We start from the raw sequence: 14588 nt of genomic DNA, 5'->3' as shown, positions 1-14588 counted from the left end.
AGGTTTATCGTTTTGGGAGCATATGTAGTCACTAGCTCTGCTTTTTCAAAGGAAAGCACTCCAACAGCCAGTTTTTTTTTATTAGCCTATCATAATTAAAAAAAAATCTTAAACGAGAACACGGCCCAGGCTTTGAACTAGTAATTCAAATTTTGCATTGTTGGCATAAAATGACATTTCACAAAATTGTGAACAGCTTTGTTCTTATATCTCAGGCCTGGTCTGTTGCCAGCGTATTAAACTCTGTGTGGTTACAGTAGCAAATATCTCTGCAAGGTCTCTGTGCACGCTACCACTGCCAACATCCTGTTCAGCGAAGAATTCACTTTGTGACTACAGGCTACTTAAGACAAATGGTTTAGACGAATTTAACCAGAACTATTATTCATCATAAATTGGTGTGACGCTAAATTTAAAAGGATTCAAGAAAAAACAATATATCCCACATGAAACTGCCCATACACAGATTTTAAGAAGCACGTGATAGACCAGAAATGATTCTAGGATGACTCACGTTCTCTGTACCACCATTGTTACATCAGTCAGAAAAGTCCCCCAGTAGTTTGAAAGGTAGTTTCAGTGTCATCCGCCTCTTTGTCCTCAAACGCTGCCTGAAGCCATTATTAGGGCATACCAGTTGCATCAGTCACTGCCATGACAAAGTGACAAAGTGGCAGGCTTTCATTCCAGCTCTTGTAAGTTCTCCAGGTGACCAGGACGGCTTTCTCGGCAGTCAGAACAAGTTTGGGGACTCGTGTCTCTGCCTCGCTCGCAGGCCACACGGGTGACTTCCTGGTTGGAGCGAGTCGAGCATTTCTTCAAAGAAAGAAGTCGCTCAGAGAAGTGGGGGGAGTGGAGTTAAAGTGCCCTTAAATGTATTAGTGCATGTGTTCAGTCTCTGTGCTGCAGTGACAACATCTGGAATTAGGGGCCTCAGATGGTGGACTGGAGGCAAGAGCCACTGTGTTGATTTGGTCTCATTCAGTTGGTTTAAGGTGCTTAAGGCACGCAAAGCATGTGCAGGTTGTGCTTTAATCTGGTGTTTGCTATTGGCTGCTTGGGCATCACAAAATAGTTTGCCTTTTAAGTCTCTGTGCACCCAGAGCAGTTTCTGAGAGATGAGTTCAAACATACTTCTCCAAAGTGTCGGTGTCCTTTGCAAGGGAAACATGTTGAAATACTGCCACCTTGTGAGGCTTATCCTTCTGGTTTTTCCGCCCAACTTAAAGCAACTCTGTTTGATTAATTTGCTGTTCTCATGGCCTCAGTACTAAAAGCTGAGGCTGTGTTCACCTCAAAGCCCATACAAAGATGAAAAATGAGCCCCTTGTAGAAATCCATTAAACTCCCGTTAGACTGCGTGTGAAGTGCAGTTATCGACTGAATGTGATGAATAAAAACCTCGGCCCTTCTTGGCAGAGCAGCGAGTTTCTTTGGAGCCGAGCCCCGTTGGCAGTGGCCGCGGCAGCGGTGGCGACGGTGGGTGTGTTTGCTCTGTGTTTCCGTCCGCGTCTGACAGCCAAGGGAAAGACGTGGGCCAGTGCCACCCACGGCCCTGGTGTGTGTTGGAGTCCGCCCAGCGCTTCCTCCGTCCGCCGTCTTCACGGGGTGGACACAGTGGGGCAGTGTTCCCGAGCCACACTGGCACTATTCAGCCTCCGCCGCCCCTACAACCGTCCCTGAAAACACAAACAGACAAATAATGATGTAGTGAGAAAGAAAAGTAGGCCAATTAGTAAGTTATGCCCGAGGATTTGTTGTTATTTGAGGTTTTCCATAGATTGAGTTTCAAATGTTATCTGGCGATCTACGGTATGATAACGTGTGAGAGAGAGAGGGCAGTGTTGGATGACAGATGCATGACTTGTGCAGATAGATATGTTGGTGTGTTATCAGGTCATTCATTTGGATGTTTCTGCTTCTAGTGTCATCGACTGGAACTGAAACTCTGCCGGATAAGGAGAGCAGTGAGAGTTTGGACGCAGAGCTTTGCCTGCAGGATGACAGCGAGCTGGACGAGACCTCGCTCTTCCAGGAGATCGACCGCGAGCTGGCCAGCCTGCTGAGCGGCCTCAAGGCCAGGTGTCGGGATGCAGGCCTGGACCCACAGGACGACCTGGACGACCTGGACGACATCTCACCGCAGGCCAGCATCGGCGGCCCCCCTTCCTCTTCCTCTTCCTCGGCCATGATCCCCTGCAACGGCGCCAGCGACGGACGGACGGCCTCCGTGGCCACCCCCCCCGCCGCCGCCACCCAGAACGGCTGCTCTGAGGCCGGCCTGGTGGCAGACGAGAACGGCGGCGAGCCCGGGCGCTCGCTCCTGCAGCCGTCGGACAGCTTCATCCTGGACACGTGGGCGGACGCGCTGGGGCAGGACTCGCTCTCGCTCGGCTCCGTCACGGAGGAACTGCAGGCGCTGAGCGCCGGGCTGCTGGCGCTCGACGGCAGGAATGCCAGCGTCGCCGGCCAAGACAAACCGCAACCAGCCGGCACATCTGGAGACGAGTCTTCTGCGGTGGCCGAGGGGGGACGTCCCTCCCGTACCGAGACCCAGAACCAGGCAGAGGCTGGTATGGAGGCCCTCGGCGGAGACGGCGGGGGGCTGCTGGAGGAGTCCAGCAAGATCCTGGCCGAGTTCCCGGTGATCTTCACCGCCTTTCTGGACGGGGGCCAATCGCGGGACAAGCCCCCGAAGAAGCTGCGCTTTGTGGAGAGCAGAGAGGACGGCGCGCAGGGCTCCGGCAGCGGAGCTGTGAACGGGACCGGGGGAGCAGAGGGGACGCACCGAGAGGTGCAGCCGCAGAACCCCCGCGACACCAGCCCGTCCCTGGGGGCCTCGGGGGCCATGGAGAGGCCCCTGGTGGAGGCGCTGGAGGACGAGGTGTTCAGGGCCGTCCCCGAGGTGTGTGTGCTGAGCCCGGAGAGTGAAGCAGCGTCTGAACACAGCTCAAGGTAAACCACTAATGCCTCTAATGTTACGGGAACAAATAAGAAACAGAGCTCTTAAAGTCTGCACATAAACTCAGTCCTAGTGTGTGAGTAGTGCTACATGCTGCGGCGTGTGTTTCATGCTGTGCTGTATGCTGTGGTGTGTGTGTGTTACATGCTGTACTGTATGGTGTGTGTGTGTGTGTGTTACATGCTGTACTGTATGGTGTGTGTGTGTGTGTGTTACATGCTGTACTGTATGGTGTGTGTGTGTGTGTGTTACATGCTGTACTGTATGCTGCAGGGTGTGTTTCATGCGGTGATGTGAGGGTGTGTTTTTGTGTGCGCTGATGCCCAGTTCCTGCAAAGTGGTTCCTATCTTTGGGTCTGTTCTCTGCAGTGCTAGGCACCAGTCCAATGGTTACCATAAACACAGACCTAGATGGAAACCAATCAGTGAAACCAAGATACAATAGCGGAAATCTGTTTGTTTAGCTTGACTCTTACCACCAGGAAGTGGAGGGGTGTAAGGTCACGGGGTTAATAGTGGAATCATGTGCCTATAACTTCCTCCGGGGGGCTTACTGTGGCCAACCGCAGATGCGGCTCAAAAGCCTCCGTCGCTTTAAACCTTTGATGTGTTACGCTGTCAAGCAGGACACAATAGGCGAGCGTTAGTAAATCTGAGTCTGTCTACCCTGCTGTTGGTTTCTGGGACTTTTTGTGTTTTTTTTTTGTTTTTTTTTACGAAAATGGTAATGGTTGTATAATAAGAAATAAGGTCATTTTTGTGAAATGCAAAACACACTTCTTAAGCTACCAGAGGGCTAAACCACGCACAGATGATGAGCTATTATTTGTTTTGCTAATCGGTATGTTTGTTACGGCCCTCAGCTCTCATTTCAGCAGGCCTTACCCCCAGCCTCAAACACACATACAGAACCCACACACATACAGCACCCACACACACCATACAAAACTTTACTCAAACACACATACAGCACCCACACGCCATACACAACTTTACTCAAACACACATACAGCACCCACACACCCCATACAAAACTTTACTCAAACACACATACAGCACCCACACACCCCATACAAAACTTTACTCAAACACACATACAGAACCCACCCACACACATACAGCACCCACACACACCATACAAAACTTTACTCAAACACACATACAGAACCCACCCACACACATACAGCACCCACACACATACAGCACCCACACGCCATACAAAACTTTATTTGATTACATTTGTGGATCTTCTCTGCAAGCCTTTCATAGATACTGTCCCTGAACCTATTGTAGGAATTCTGCACCACACTGACAGTGAAGCGTATAGTTCTGATGGCTCAAATTGCAGGTTCTCCAGGTTCCCTTCTCCTTAACCCCACACTCTCCTCGCTGTCCACAGGAGCGCTGAGGAGGCCAAGTCCTCGGAGGCCGAGGCCAAGAGGTCGCAGACGAGCGAAGAGGCCACCGACGTGTTCAGCTCGCAGTTCGAGAGCATCGTGGAGTCGGACCGCCTGCGCAGCACGTTCTACAGCAGCTTGGACTCGCTGGACGCCCTCTCCTCGGCCGACGACGAGCCCGAGCCCGAGCCCGAGCCCTCCTTCACCTTTGACCTGCCGCTGACCCCCATGATCCAGCAGCGGCTCAAGGAGAGCTCAAGCCACTTCCTGGACGGCGCGGCCGAGTTCGGGCGCCAGGAGGTGCTCAGCGTCACGGCGACCGGCAGAAGCGGCAGGGGCGCCCTGGAGATGACCACGTCCTTTGTGGACGTGATGGACAGCAGGGACCCGGGCTCCATTTCCGTTTCCACGGAGACGGAGACCACGTCAAGCAGACATTCCAGTGACGGACACTCCAGCGGACACTCTGCCGGGCCGGTGTCAAACGGAGTGGGGGACAGTGCGGGCCAAGACTCTAAAGACTGGCTGCAGGGCTGCCTGAGGTAGGACGGCGGGGGTTTGGGTCTCTTTTCCAGTGGAGTTGGTGGACGATGGATGTGTGCCTTAAAGGGATAGCTCACTCATTCTGCTCCCTCAGTTAGCCAAGCTAACTCTTTAATTGGGCTTGATTTCCTTTTCTCTAACATTTTATGTTTAACATACAACAAATGACAGATTAAATACAAATGAGACAATGTTATGCTAACAGAATAGCAGTTAGCTATCCCTTTAACATTAAAGAGCTGATAGAGCACTGGTCATATCTATCAGTTAAGGGAATCCCAATCATCCTGTTATTGTAGGGTGTTTATGCTGAAGTTATCGTGATATGTTGTGTTGTATGTTGCCCCCTGCTGGAGGGAAGGAGGTGTTGCACTTGTGATGTGAGCAAGCAGAGTGTTCACGGTTGCCTTGACTCATCTCTCCGTGAATGAGTGCATGGAGTTCACTGTATTCTCATAATTTGAATGGGAAGGTAGAAGGAAGTCGTACGTACAGGAAATGGTACAAGAATGTTGAATGTAGAATGGTTGATTAGTTAGTCATGTTATAAAAAGACAGTCTTGCTTTACAGGCTGTTGCCACACTAATAATGTTTTTTAAGACTGCGGATTTAGCTTGTGTCACATAACTCTGATGACAGTGTAGGCTGCTTCAGTAGACCAGACCCACTGTCAGCTTAGACATCTGTTACATGCATTCACGTGACTCCTGCAGTATGAACTCTGCAGATTTTTGGAGATTATAATAGTAGCTTTATAATAGTAGCCTCTAACTACAGTACCTTACTGTCCATATTGTGTGTACCTCACTTCTATGTATTTCTTATGTCGGTCACTAATGATACACAGCTTGAAAAGCACTCAGAAGCATTAAAAGTAGCTTTCTGAGGCCTGAAGTAGCCAAGTATTTTATTTTTTACAAAATTACTAATTCACAAGGGTATATTTTGTGAAATTGTTTCATGCATTTGAAGTAGCCATATACATTGCACTGAATTCACTTTCTCGTTACAAAAGTACTGTTTGACTCAATATATTTCTCACGGGTCAATCCATCTCAAATTAGACTAAGTTAAAGTATTCATGTCATGAAGGGACCTTCTACCATCAGGATTGGAGCTCTTGATTTTAAAACTAAAAGCAGTCATTTGAAGTGTGGTGTTGGAAAATCCAAGGGTGTTATGGCGACCTCTACAGTCCAAAACATGTTACACATCTTCAGCAAGATGCTTAATTACAGCTCATAAAAATTACATGAGGTTTGACATATTTTATAAAGGGTTTGATTTATGTTAGCTTTGCTTTGCAATATCACATTCCATTTAAGTCCTTACTCATTAAAGAGCGCTTAATTCAGCAACCATTTTAGCATATTTGTGGTTTTTGGCATGACTTGTGAAAACATTGTCAGATTCATCCCTGATTCATCTCTTACAAGCCCACGTGTGGAAGACATACTCTAGCCCACTGGATGTTTTGAAAAAGACAGTTAGTCTCTTGCTGGTACCTAGTGTTTCTGATTGCAGATGGAATGGGCTCATCCTAAATGTTTGTCAACATTTATCACACTATCAACACCTTTTGTACACATTCATCCGATCATAACAAAGCAACATTGTAATTGCCTTCTAAGTATATATATATGCATATAAATATGCAGCCCTAAAGTATAAAGGTCTTCCTATACTCTATAACTATAATCCCACACATATAAACCCGGAGCGGCAGTGGATGTTCACTCTAATGGTGTCTCCAATAAAGTGTTCAGTGCCGTGGCTATCAGGGCTCATTGTCATAGCTGCCATGTTTAGTTTCGTGCTATGTCACTTCCTCCCGTGGCTGCCATGTTTAGTTTCATGCTATGTCACTTCCTCCCGTGGCTGCCATGTTTAGTTCCGTGCTATGTCACTTCCTCCCGTGGCTGCCATGTTTAGTTTCGTGCTATGTCACTTCCTCCCGTGGCTGCCATGTTTAGTTCCGTGCTATGTCACTTCCTCCCGTGGCTGCCATGTTTAGTTCCGTGCTATGTCACTTCCTCCCGTGGCTGCCATGTTTAGTTTCGTGCTATGTCACTTCCTCCCGTGGTAAATAATGGATGTTGGGACCTGACCTGCAAGCCAAAGCGAGGCAGACGCAGAACCTGGGGTGGGCGATCATGCCACACTCTCTGCTTGCATCCTGCTATCGTTCACATGTTAGGGACTTTTTACACAAGGAGAAAGATGAATAGGATCGTTAACATCTGCGTTTAATTAAGTTAAAACGTGTGAGAACTGGTCTCAGAGAAGCCATATAAAAGCGTTGAAATTGTATCATTCAGCGCGAGGGAAGCATTAATGAATCGAGCTATAGACTACTTCAGACCCAAATAAACCTAAAATGTATCAAACTATTTTTCAGCTGAGCTTCACATCTTCTGGTTGTGAAATGTAGACACATTTACAGTCTGAATGTACACATTCACATACAGACACATTCACATACAGACACATTCACATGCAGACACATTCACATGGAGACACATGCATAGTCTGAATGTACACATTCACATGCAGACACATTCACATGCAGACACATTCACATGGAGACACATGCACAGTCTGAATGTACACATTCACATACAGACACATTCACAGTCTGAATGTACACATTCACATACAGACACATTCACATGCAGACACATTCACATGCAGACACATTCACATGCAGACACATTCACATGCAGACACATTCACATACAGACACATTCACATACAGACACATTCACATGCAGACACATTCACAGTCTGAGCCTGAATGGAGAAACGGACTGGGTGGGTAGATGGGCAATGCAGCTCGTGATATGTTTGCCTTGCAGAAGTTTGTAAGACTGCAGGAAATTCGTGAGCATATTATGGCCTGCTGAGGTTGGGGTCGTAGACGGTACAGGCTCCTCGCTGGGAGCACAAAGCCCTCTTTCTTACCAGGGGTGCAGCCCCAAGCCCCCTAAATACTCTCTTTCTTACCAGGGGTGCAGCCCCTAACCCCCTAAAGACTCTCAGACGTCGGTCTTGGGGTTCCTTCACCTCTCTGTGTGTGCGTGCTCTTAAACAATGTGTGAGGTGAGGTACATTAGAAGCTGAGAAAAATGATTTAGGTGTGTTAAATGAGAAACCTGATGTAGGTGTGTTAAATGAGAACAAATGATTTAGGTGTGTTAAATGAGAAAAATGATTTAGGTGTGTTAAAAATGTTTTATTTGTGAAGTAGCCCAGCTACAGTCAATCATCCCCCCTCTCTCGTTTGGCCTGTTCCGATGAAATGTAGTTTTAGGTTGAGAATAGGGCTGAACGATTTGGGAAAATAATCTAATTGCGATTTTTTACCAAAATATTGCGATTGCGATTTAATATGCGATTTTTTTTTTTTATCCTCTTTTTTTCCCCAACAAAACGTAATGAATGATTTAAATATGACCAACACAATATTAGATACATTTAGTGTAAAATCTTCTTTCCCACATTTTACATTTTAATTTAACTGCTCATTACAGAAACAAGAACAACAAATCGGTGTCAAAAAAGTCATTTTAAGTATGAACACTAGGCATGCACTTAAACACTGTGTGCAAAATGTATCATCTTAAAAAAAAAAAAAAAAAAAAAAAAAAAAAAAAAAAATTTTTTTTTTTTTTTAGACCAGGTTTTTTAATCGCGAACGTTGCGGTTATGGTGGAAACCCATGACACCGTTACGAGCGTTCTATCATATCGCGATTAAATCGCAAATGCAATTAATCGTTCAGCCCTAGTTGAGAACCAATAACCTTTTCTGATCTGATGAAATGTAGTTTTAGGTTGAGAACCGATAACCTTTCCTGATCTGATGAAATGTAGTTTTAGGGTTGAGAACCGATAACCTTTCCTGATCTGATGAAATGTAGTTTTAGGTTGAGAACCGATAACCTTTCCTGATCTGATGAAATGTAGTTTTAGGTTGAGAACCGATAACCTTTCCTGATCTGATGAAATGTAGTTTTAGGTTGAGAACCGATAACCTTTCCTGATCTGATGAAATGTAGTTTTAGGTTGAGAACCGATAACCTTTCCTGATCTGATGAAATGTAGTTTTAGGTTGAGGACCGATAACCTTTCCTGATCTGATGAAATGTAGTTTTAGGTTGAGAACCAATAACCTTTTCTGATCTGATGAAATGTAGTTTTAGGTTGATGACCGATAACCTTTCCTGGCAGTTGATTGTCATGTGCAGAGCCTAATTTATATTTATATTTATTTATTTATTTTATATTTATACAATTTTCCAAGCTGTTTTGAATTTTAGAAAAAAAGAATCATCTTTAACCACATAAAGAGACTGCATGACTATCAAAAGCACAGTTTCAATTGATTTGTACAAATGTGTTAGTAGTATCACCACAGTGTGTGTGTATCCACAATAGCAGGGTTCACTGGAACTATTTAGAAAAACTACAATGCTTATATTTTGCTATTATATAAATATATATATTTACTGGTTTGGTTGGTCAGACAATCACTATTTATTCTAATGAGGGTCACATGACTCACGCCTCTCGACAGGGTGCAAGTGCAGAAAAAAACACACCTCCATTTGAACTGGTACTCTGCTCAAAAGTACAATCATTACAGTTTCCATAGTCACTCCAAGACCAACAAAAGAAGTTAAACATGGATGAACATGGATTTTCTGTAAAGTTTTGCTCAGTTTCATTAGCCTAGTATAAGCTTGATTTTATGCTCGACCTGAAAACTTTTCCACTATTGCATTTGAAGTGGAAGCATACCTACCTACCTCTGTCAGGATCAATGAAAAACACATCCCATAATATCCCATTGATGTGCAAGGGTTTCACGGCCGTGGAGTAAGCCTGGTGCTCTGATGCCTTTGACGGGTCCCATCAGAGGATATTTACCGCCGGGTTATTTATAGCCCCGCTAAACCTCCCAGTCGTGCTGCCGCAAACCATCACATGACTCCCCTTATGTCTTAGACATGTGAAACACACACACACACACACACACTCTCTTTCTCTTTCACACAGACATACAACATACACTCTTACTGTACACACACACACACACACACACACACACACACACAAACACACACACACACACACACACACTCTCTTTCTCTTTCACACAGACATACAACATACACTCTTACTGTACACACACACACACACACACACACACACACACACACACACAAACACACACACACACACTCTCTTTCTCTTTCACACAGACATACAACATACACTCTTACTGTACACACACACACACACACACACACACACACACACACACACACACACAATTACTGACACTCTCACTCACTCACAGATTTACACTTGTTCATTCAGTCTTTCCATCTATCCTTGCTTACGTGTGTGTGTGTGTGTGTGTGTGTGTGTGTGTGTGTGTGTCTGTGTGTGTGTGTGAGCTCCCAGCAGCCCTCTGTTGCCCTGCCGCAGATGGAGCGCGAGGCAGGAGTCCGGGCGATGTTGTTATTTCGTTTTTTTTCCCTCCCTTCCCTCCTTCTGTTTTGTTTTCCCTCCTCCCCTCCTCCTCTCCTCCTCTCCTCCTCTCCTCCTCTCTCATCCTCACCGGATCCCAGGAAGTGTGCGGCCTGACTGGAGCACTCGCTGGGCTCCCCGTGTTCTCCCTCTCTCTCCCTCCCTCCCTCTCTCCCTCTCTCCCTCTCTCCCTCTCTCGCTCACACGCACTCCTGGCCGCCCGCCCCGTCTCAGTCCCGTCCTCATGATTAAGCAGAAAAAAAAAAGCCCCAGCACTGCCGCGTACCTGAGCTCGGCCGGCCGGCTCCTGAGGAACACAGAGCTGCCCCGGTCCTCCTCTTCGTCCTCATCCTCGTCTTCCTCAGGCTCGGGGTGGAGGGGTGGGGGCACCCGCTACCTCATGTAGGTCAAATCAGCCACCGGGGGGGACGCAGTCGGTCACATGGTGCAGAGAGGGCGCTGAAGACTTTATCAAGCTAGGACTTTTTTCTTTTTTTTCTTTTCTTTTCCTCTTTTTCTTCCTCCTCCTCCTCCTCCTCCTCCTCCCCTCTGCCCCCTCCCTGAGCAGCGCTTCTCCTATGGGATCCTTTGTGTCGGGATGTTTCTCCGAGGCCGGCCTATCCGAAGCCGCTCGCCGCGCCTCCATCCAGTAAGTCTCGACCTTCGGCTCTGCATGACACGCTCGTTTATCGTCATGACGATGGCAGTAAGTGGAGGATGCGAGTAGGCAGACGGGCAGTCAGGTTTCTTCTTCTTCTTCTCCTCCTCTCTGCTGTGTCTGTCTGTGTCTGTCTGTGTCTCTGTGTGTGTGTCTGTGTGTGTGTGTGTGTGTGTGTGTTCCTGTATCTGTGTGCGTGTGAGTGTGTGTATGAGAGAGAGCTAGGGAGAGACAGAGCACTGCAGCAATCTCTTCCACACACACACACACACACAGGCACACAGGCACACACATACACACACACACACACACACACACACACTCTCTCACTGCCTCATCACATGCGTCCTTGCTTGAGGAAAAAAGAGCCAAGTGAAGGTTGCAGAGGTAAAGCAGGGAGTGTTTTAGCCGAGCCGGTCTCATTGCAGCGCTGCGTTCTCCAAGCCGCCACCCCTGCTCTCCGTGCGAGTGGACTGCTCTTTAATCCAGCAGGAAGGAAGCAGGAGTATGACGTGGAGCCTGATGAATGGAGAAATACCCCCTGATACCCCCCCCCCCCCCCCCCCCCCACACACACAAGCGTCTTAACCTACTGCCTAGTTAAAACGGACACGGGGGGGAGGAACTGCAGCTTGTCAAATATTGTTATAAACTTGTAATTTATGTTTTGGAGGTAAACAAAAAAAGCTTTTAGCCTGACTAACTCAAGAAAGCATAACAAAGTGTGTATTTATTTATGATATGAATGTATGCATCGTAGGTCAGCTGAAGTGTGTGTTTTACTATATGAATGTAAGCATCGTAGAGCAGCTGAAGCACAACTGGATAAGCTATCTGCGTGACATCATCCTGTAACCGTGGGCTTGTGGTGTGCGCTGTCACATGCTGTGCCCCCCCCCCCCCCCCCTCTCTGATTGCCGATTCTCCGTACATTACTTTACGAGAGGCTGGCGTGGCCAGAATGCAAATCACCCCGGCCGCTTCTCATACGCTCCCTCCAGCGTTGGGTTGGGATTCATAAATTACTCAGGCAGGGCAGTACAAACTCCTCAAGGGCTTGCAGTGTTCAATCTTCTGTCCCGCAGGCTGTGTGTGTGTGTGTGTGTGTGTGTGTGTGTGTGTGTGTGTGTGTGTGTGTGTGTGTGTGTGTGTGTGTGTGTGTGTGTGTGTGTGTGTGTGTGTGTGAGAGAGAGAGATGTCATTTAGTTAGTCTTAGCAGTCGGGCGAAAAAGACCACAAGCTCTCGCACTTAGAAATGCTGAGGTACTTAACTGTGCATACATCTGATCCAAATGAAGGTCTTAAAATACAGCTGCGTGTGCCCAGTGCAGAGCCTCAGTTTCTGCTTGCTGTAACTGAATATGGCTAACAGAAGATCACACATGAGGTGATGCTAACAGAAGATCACACATGAGGTGATGCTAACAGAAGATCACACATGAGGTGATGCTAACAGAAGATCACACATGAGGTAATGCTAACAGAAGATCACACATGAGGTGATGCTAACAGAAGATCACACATGAGGTGATGCTAACAGAAGATCACACATGAGGTGATGCTAACAGAAGATCACACATGAGGTAATGCTAACAGATCACACATGAGGTAATGCTAACAGAAGATCACACATGAGGTGATGCTAACAGAAGATCACACATGAGGTGATGCTAACAGAAGATCACACATGAGGTGATGCTAACAGAAGATCACACATGAGGTGATGCTAACAGAAGATCACACTTGAGGTGATGTTTTTCTGCTTGGTCCTTGCTACATTGACAGCAGCCATTACAAGGAAAGGTGAACTAGGAAATGATGCAACATGGCTCAGTGTTGAAGCACTGTGTGTGTGTCTGTGTGTGTGTGTGTCCGTGTGTGTGTGTGTTTGTCCGCGTGTGTGTAGTGACTCAGAGACTCACAAGGGCGGCGCCGTCTTTCTTCACTGACAGCCGTGATGTGTGGTCATGTGACCCACGCCCAGACTGACAGCTCCCAGCCGTTGGGCGATGTCACGTCCTGGCTCAGTGGATTAGAGGTGGCATCAGCTGCGTTTCGGTGCCGACGGTGTGACTCAGCAGAGGCTGTGGCGTGCCAGATGTTTGCCGTGCGGCCCCCAGACGCGCTGCTTGCCCGCGCATGCCAGCCTGAGTCTGTGCCAGATGTTTGCCGTGTGGTGCCCAGACGCGCTGCTTGGCTGACTCGGCTTGTTTTTCAGTCCTGACATCAACGTTTATAGAGTTTTTAACTGAAGCATTTGTCAGACTAGTTAATAGTTATAGTTCAGGAATTACACACACACACACTGCTGAACGACCCAGGGATCCCACACACAAACACACACACACTGCTGAAGGACCCAGGGATCCCCCCCCCCCCCCCCCCCCCCCACACACACACACACTGCTGAAGGACTCAGGGATCCCACACACACACACTGCTGAAGGACCCAGGGATCCCACACACACACACACACACACACACACTGCTGACGGACCCAGGGATCCCACACACTCCCACACACACACACACTGCTGAAGGACCCAGGGATCCCCCACACACACACACACACACACACTGCTGAACAACCCAGAGATCCCACACACACACACACTGCTGATGGACAGAGGGATCCCACACACACACACACTGCTGAAGAACCACCATGTAGGCTTGGCTGTACTGGGCTTTCCCTTTGTCTTGGCTGAATTGACATGGCAGGGCATGTAGTGGGAGAACGCCGTCAGAGATTACTGCCACGCTACATATGGCCGCCCTGCGGTGGAGCTGTGAGATTACTGCCACGCTACATATGGCCGCCCTGTGGTGGTGGAGCTGTGAGATTACTGCCACGCTACATATGGCCGCCCTGCGGTGGAGCTGTGAGATTACTGCCACGCTACATATGGCCGCCCTGTGGTGGAGCTGTGAGATTACTGCCACGCTACATATGGCGGTCCTGCGGTGGAGCTGCGGAGATTACTGCCACGCTACATATGGCTGCCCTGTGGTGGAGCTGTGAGATTACTGCCACGCTACATATGGCGGCCCTGTGGTGGAGCTGTGAGATTACTGCCACGCTACATATGGCCGCCCTGCGGTGGAGCTGTGAGATTACTGCCACGCTACATATGGCCGCCCTGTGGTGGTGGAGCTGTGAGATTACTGCCACGCTACATATGGCTGCCCTGTGGTGGAGCTGTGAGATTACTGCCACGCTACATATGGCCGCCCTGTGGTGGAGCTGTGAGATTACTGCCACGCTACATATGGCCGCCCTGTGGTGGTGGAGCTGTGAGATTACTGCCACGCTACATATGGCTGCCCTGTGGTGGAGCTGTGAGATTACTGCCACGCTACATATGGCCGCCCTGTGGTGGAGCTGTGAGATTACTGCCACGCTACATATGGCCGCCCTGTGGTGGTGGAGCTGTGAGATTACTGCCACGCTACATATGGCCGCCCTGCGGTGGAGCTGTGAGATTACTGCCAC

General features: G+C 48.1%; 1 protein-coding gene across 3 annotated transcripts in view; it reads left to right on the top strand.

Annotated features, from left to right (window-relative positions):
- psd3l (pleckstrin and Sec7 domain containing 3, like) overlaps positions 1–14588 on the top strand; it is a 110640-nt gene that overhangs the window by 21990 nt on the left and 74062 nt on the right. For all 3 annotated transcript variants that reach the window (XM_031578136.2, XM_031578138.2, XM_031578137.2), the window contains 2 exons: positions 1926–2955; positions 4362–4901. In XM_031578136.2, coding sequence (XP_031433996.1) covers positions 1926–2955; positions 4362–4901 — 1570 coding nt within the window. The remainder of the gene's footprint in view (positions 1–1925; positions 2956–4361; positions 4902–14588) is intronic.

This window comes from Clupea harengus, chromosome 12 (assembly GCF_900700415.2).
Source record: "Clupea harengus chromosome 12, Ch_v2.0.2, whole genome shotgun sequence".
NCBI lineage: Eukaryota > Metazoa > Chordata > Actinopteri > Clupeiformes > Clupeidae > Clupea > Clupea harengus.
The sequence above is the reverse complement of the archived record's forward strand: the minus strand, read 5'-3'. Positions and strand labels throughout refer to the sequence as shown.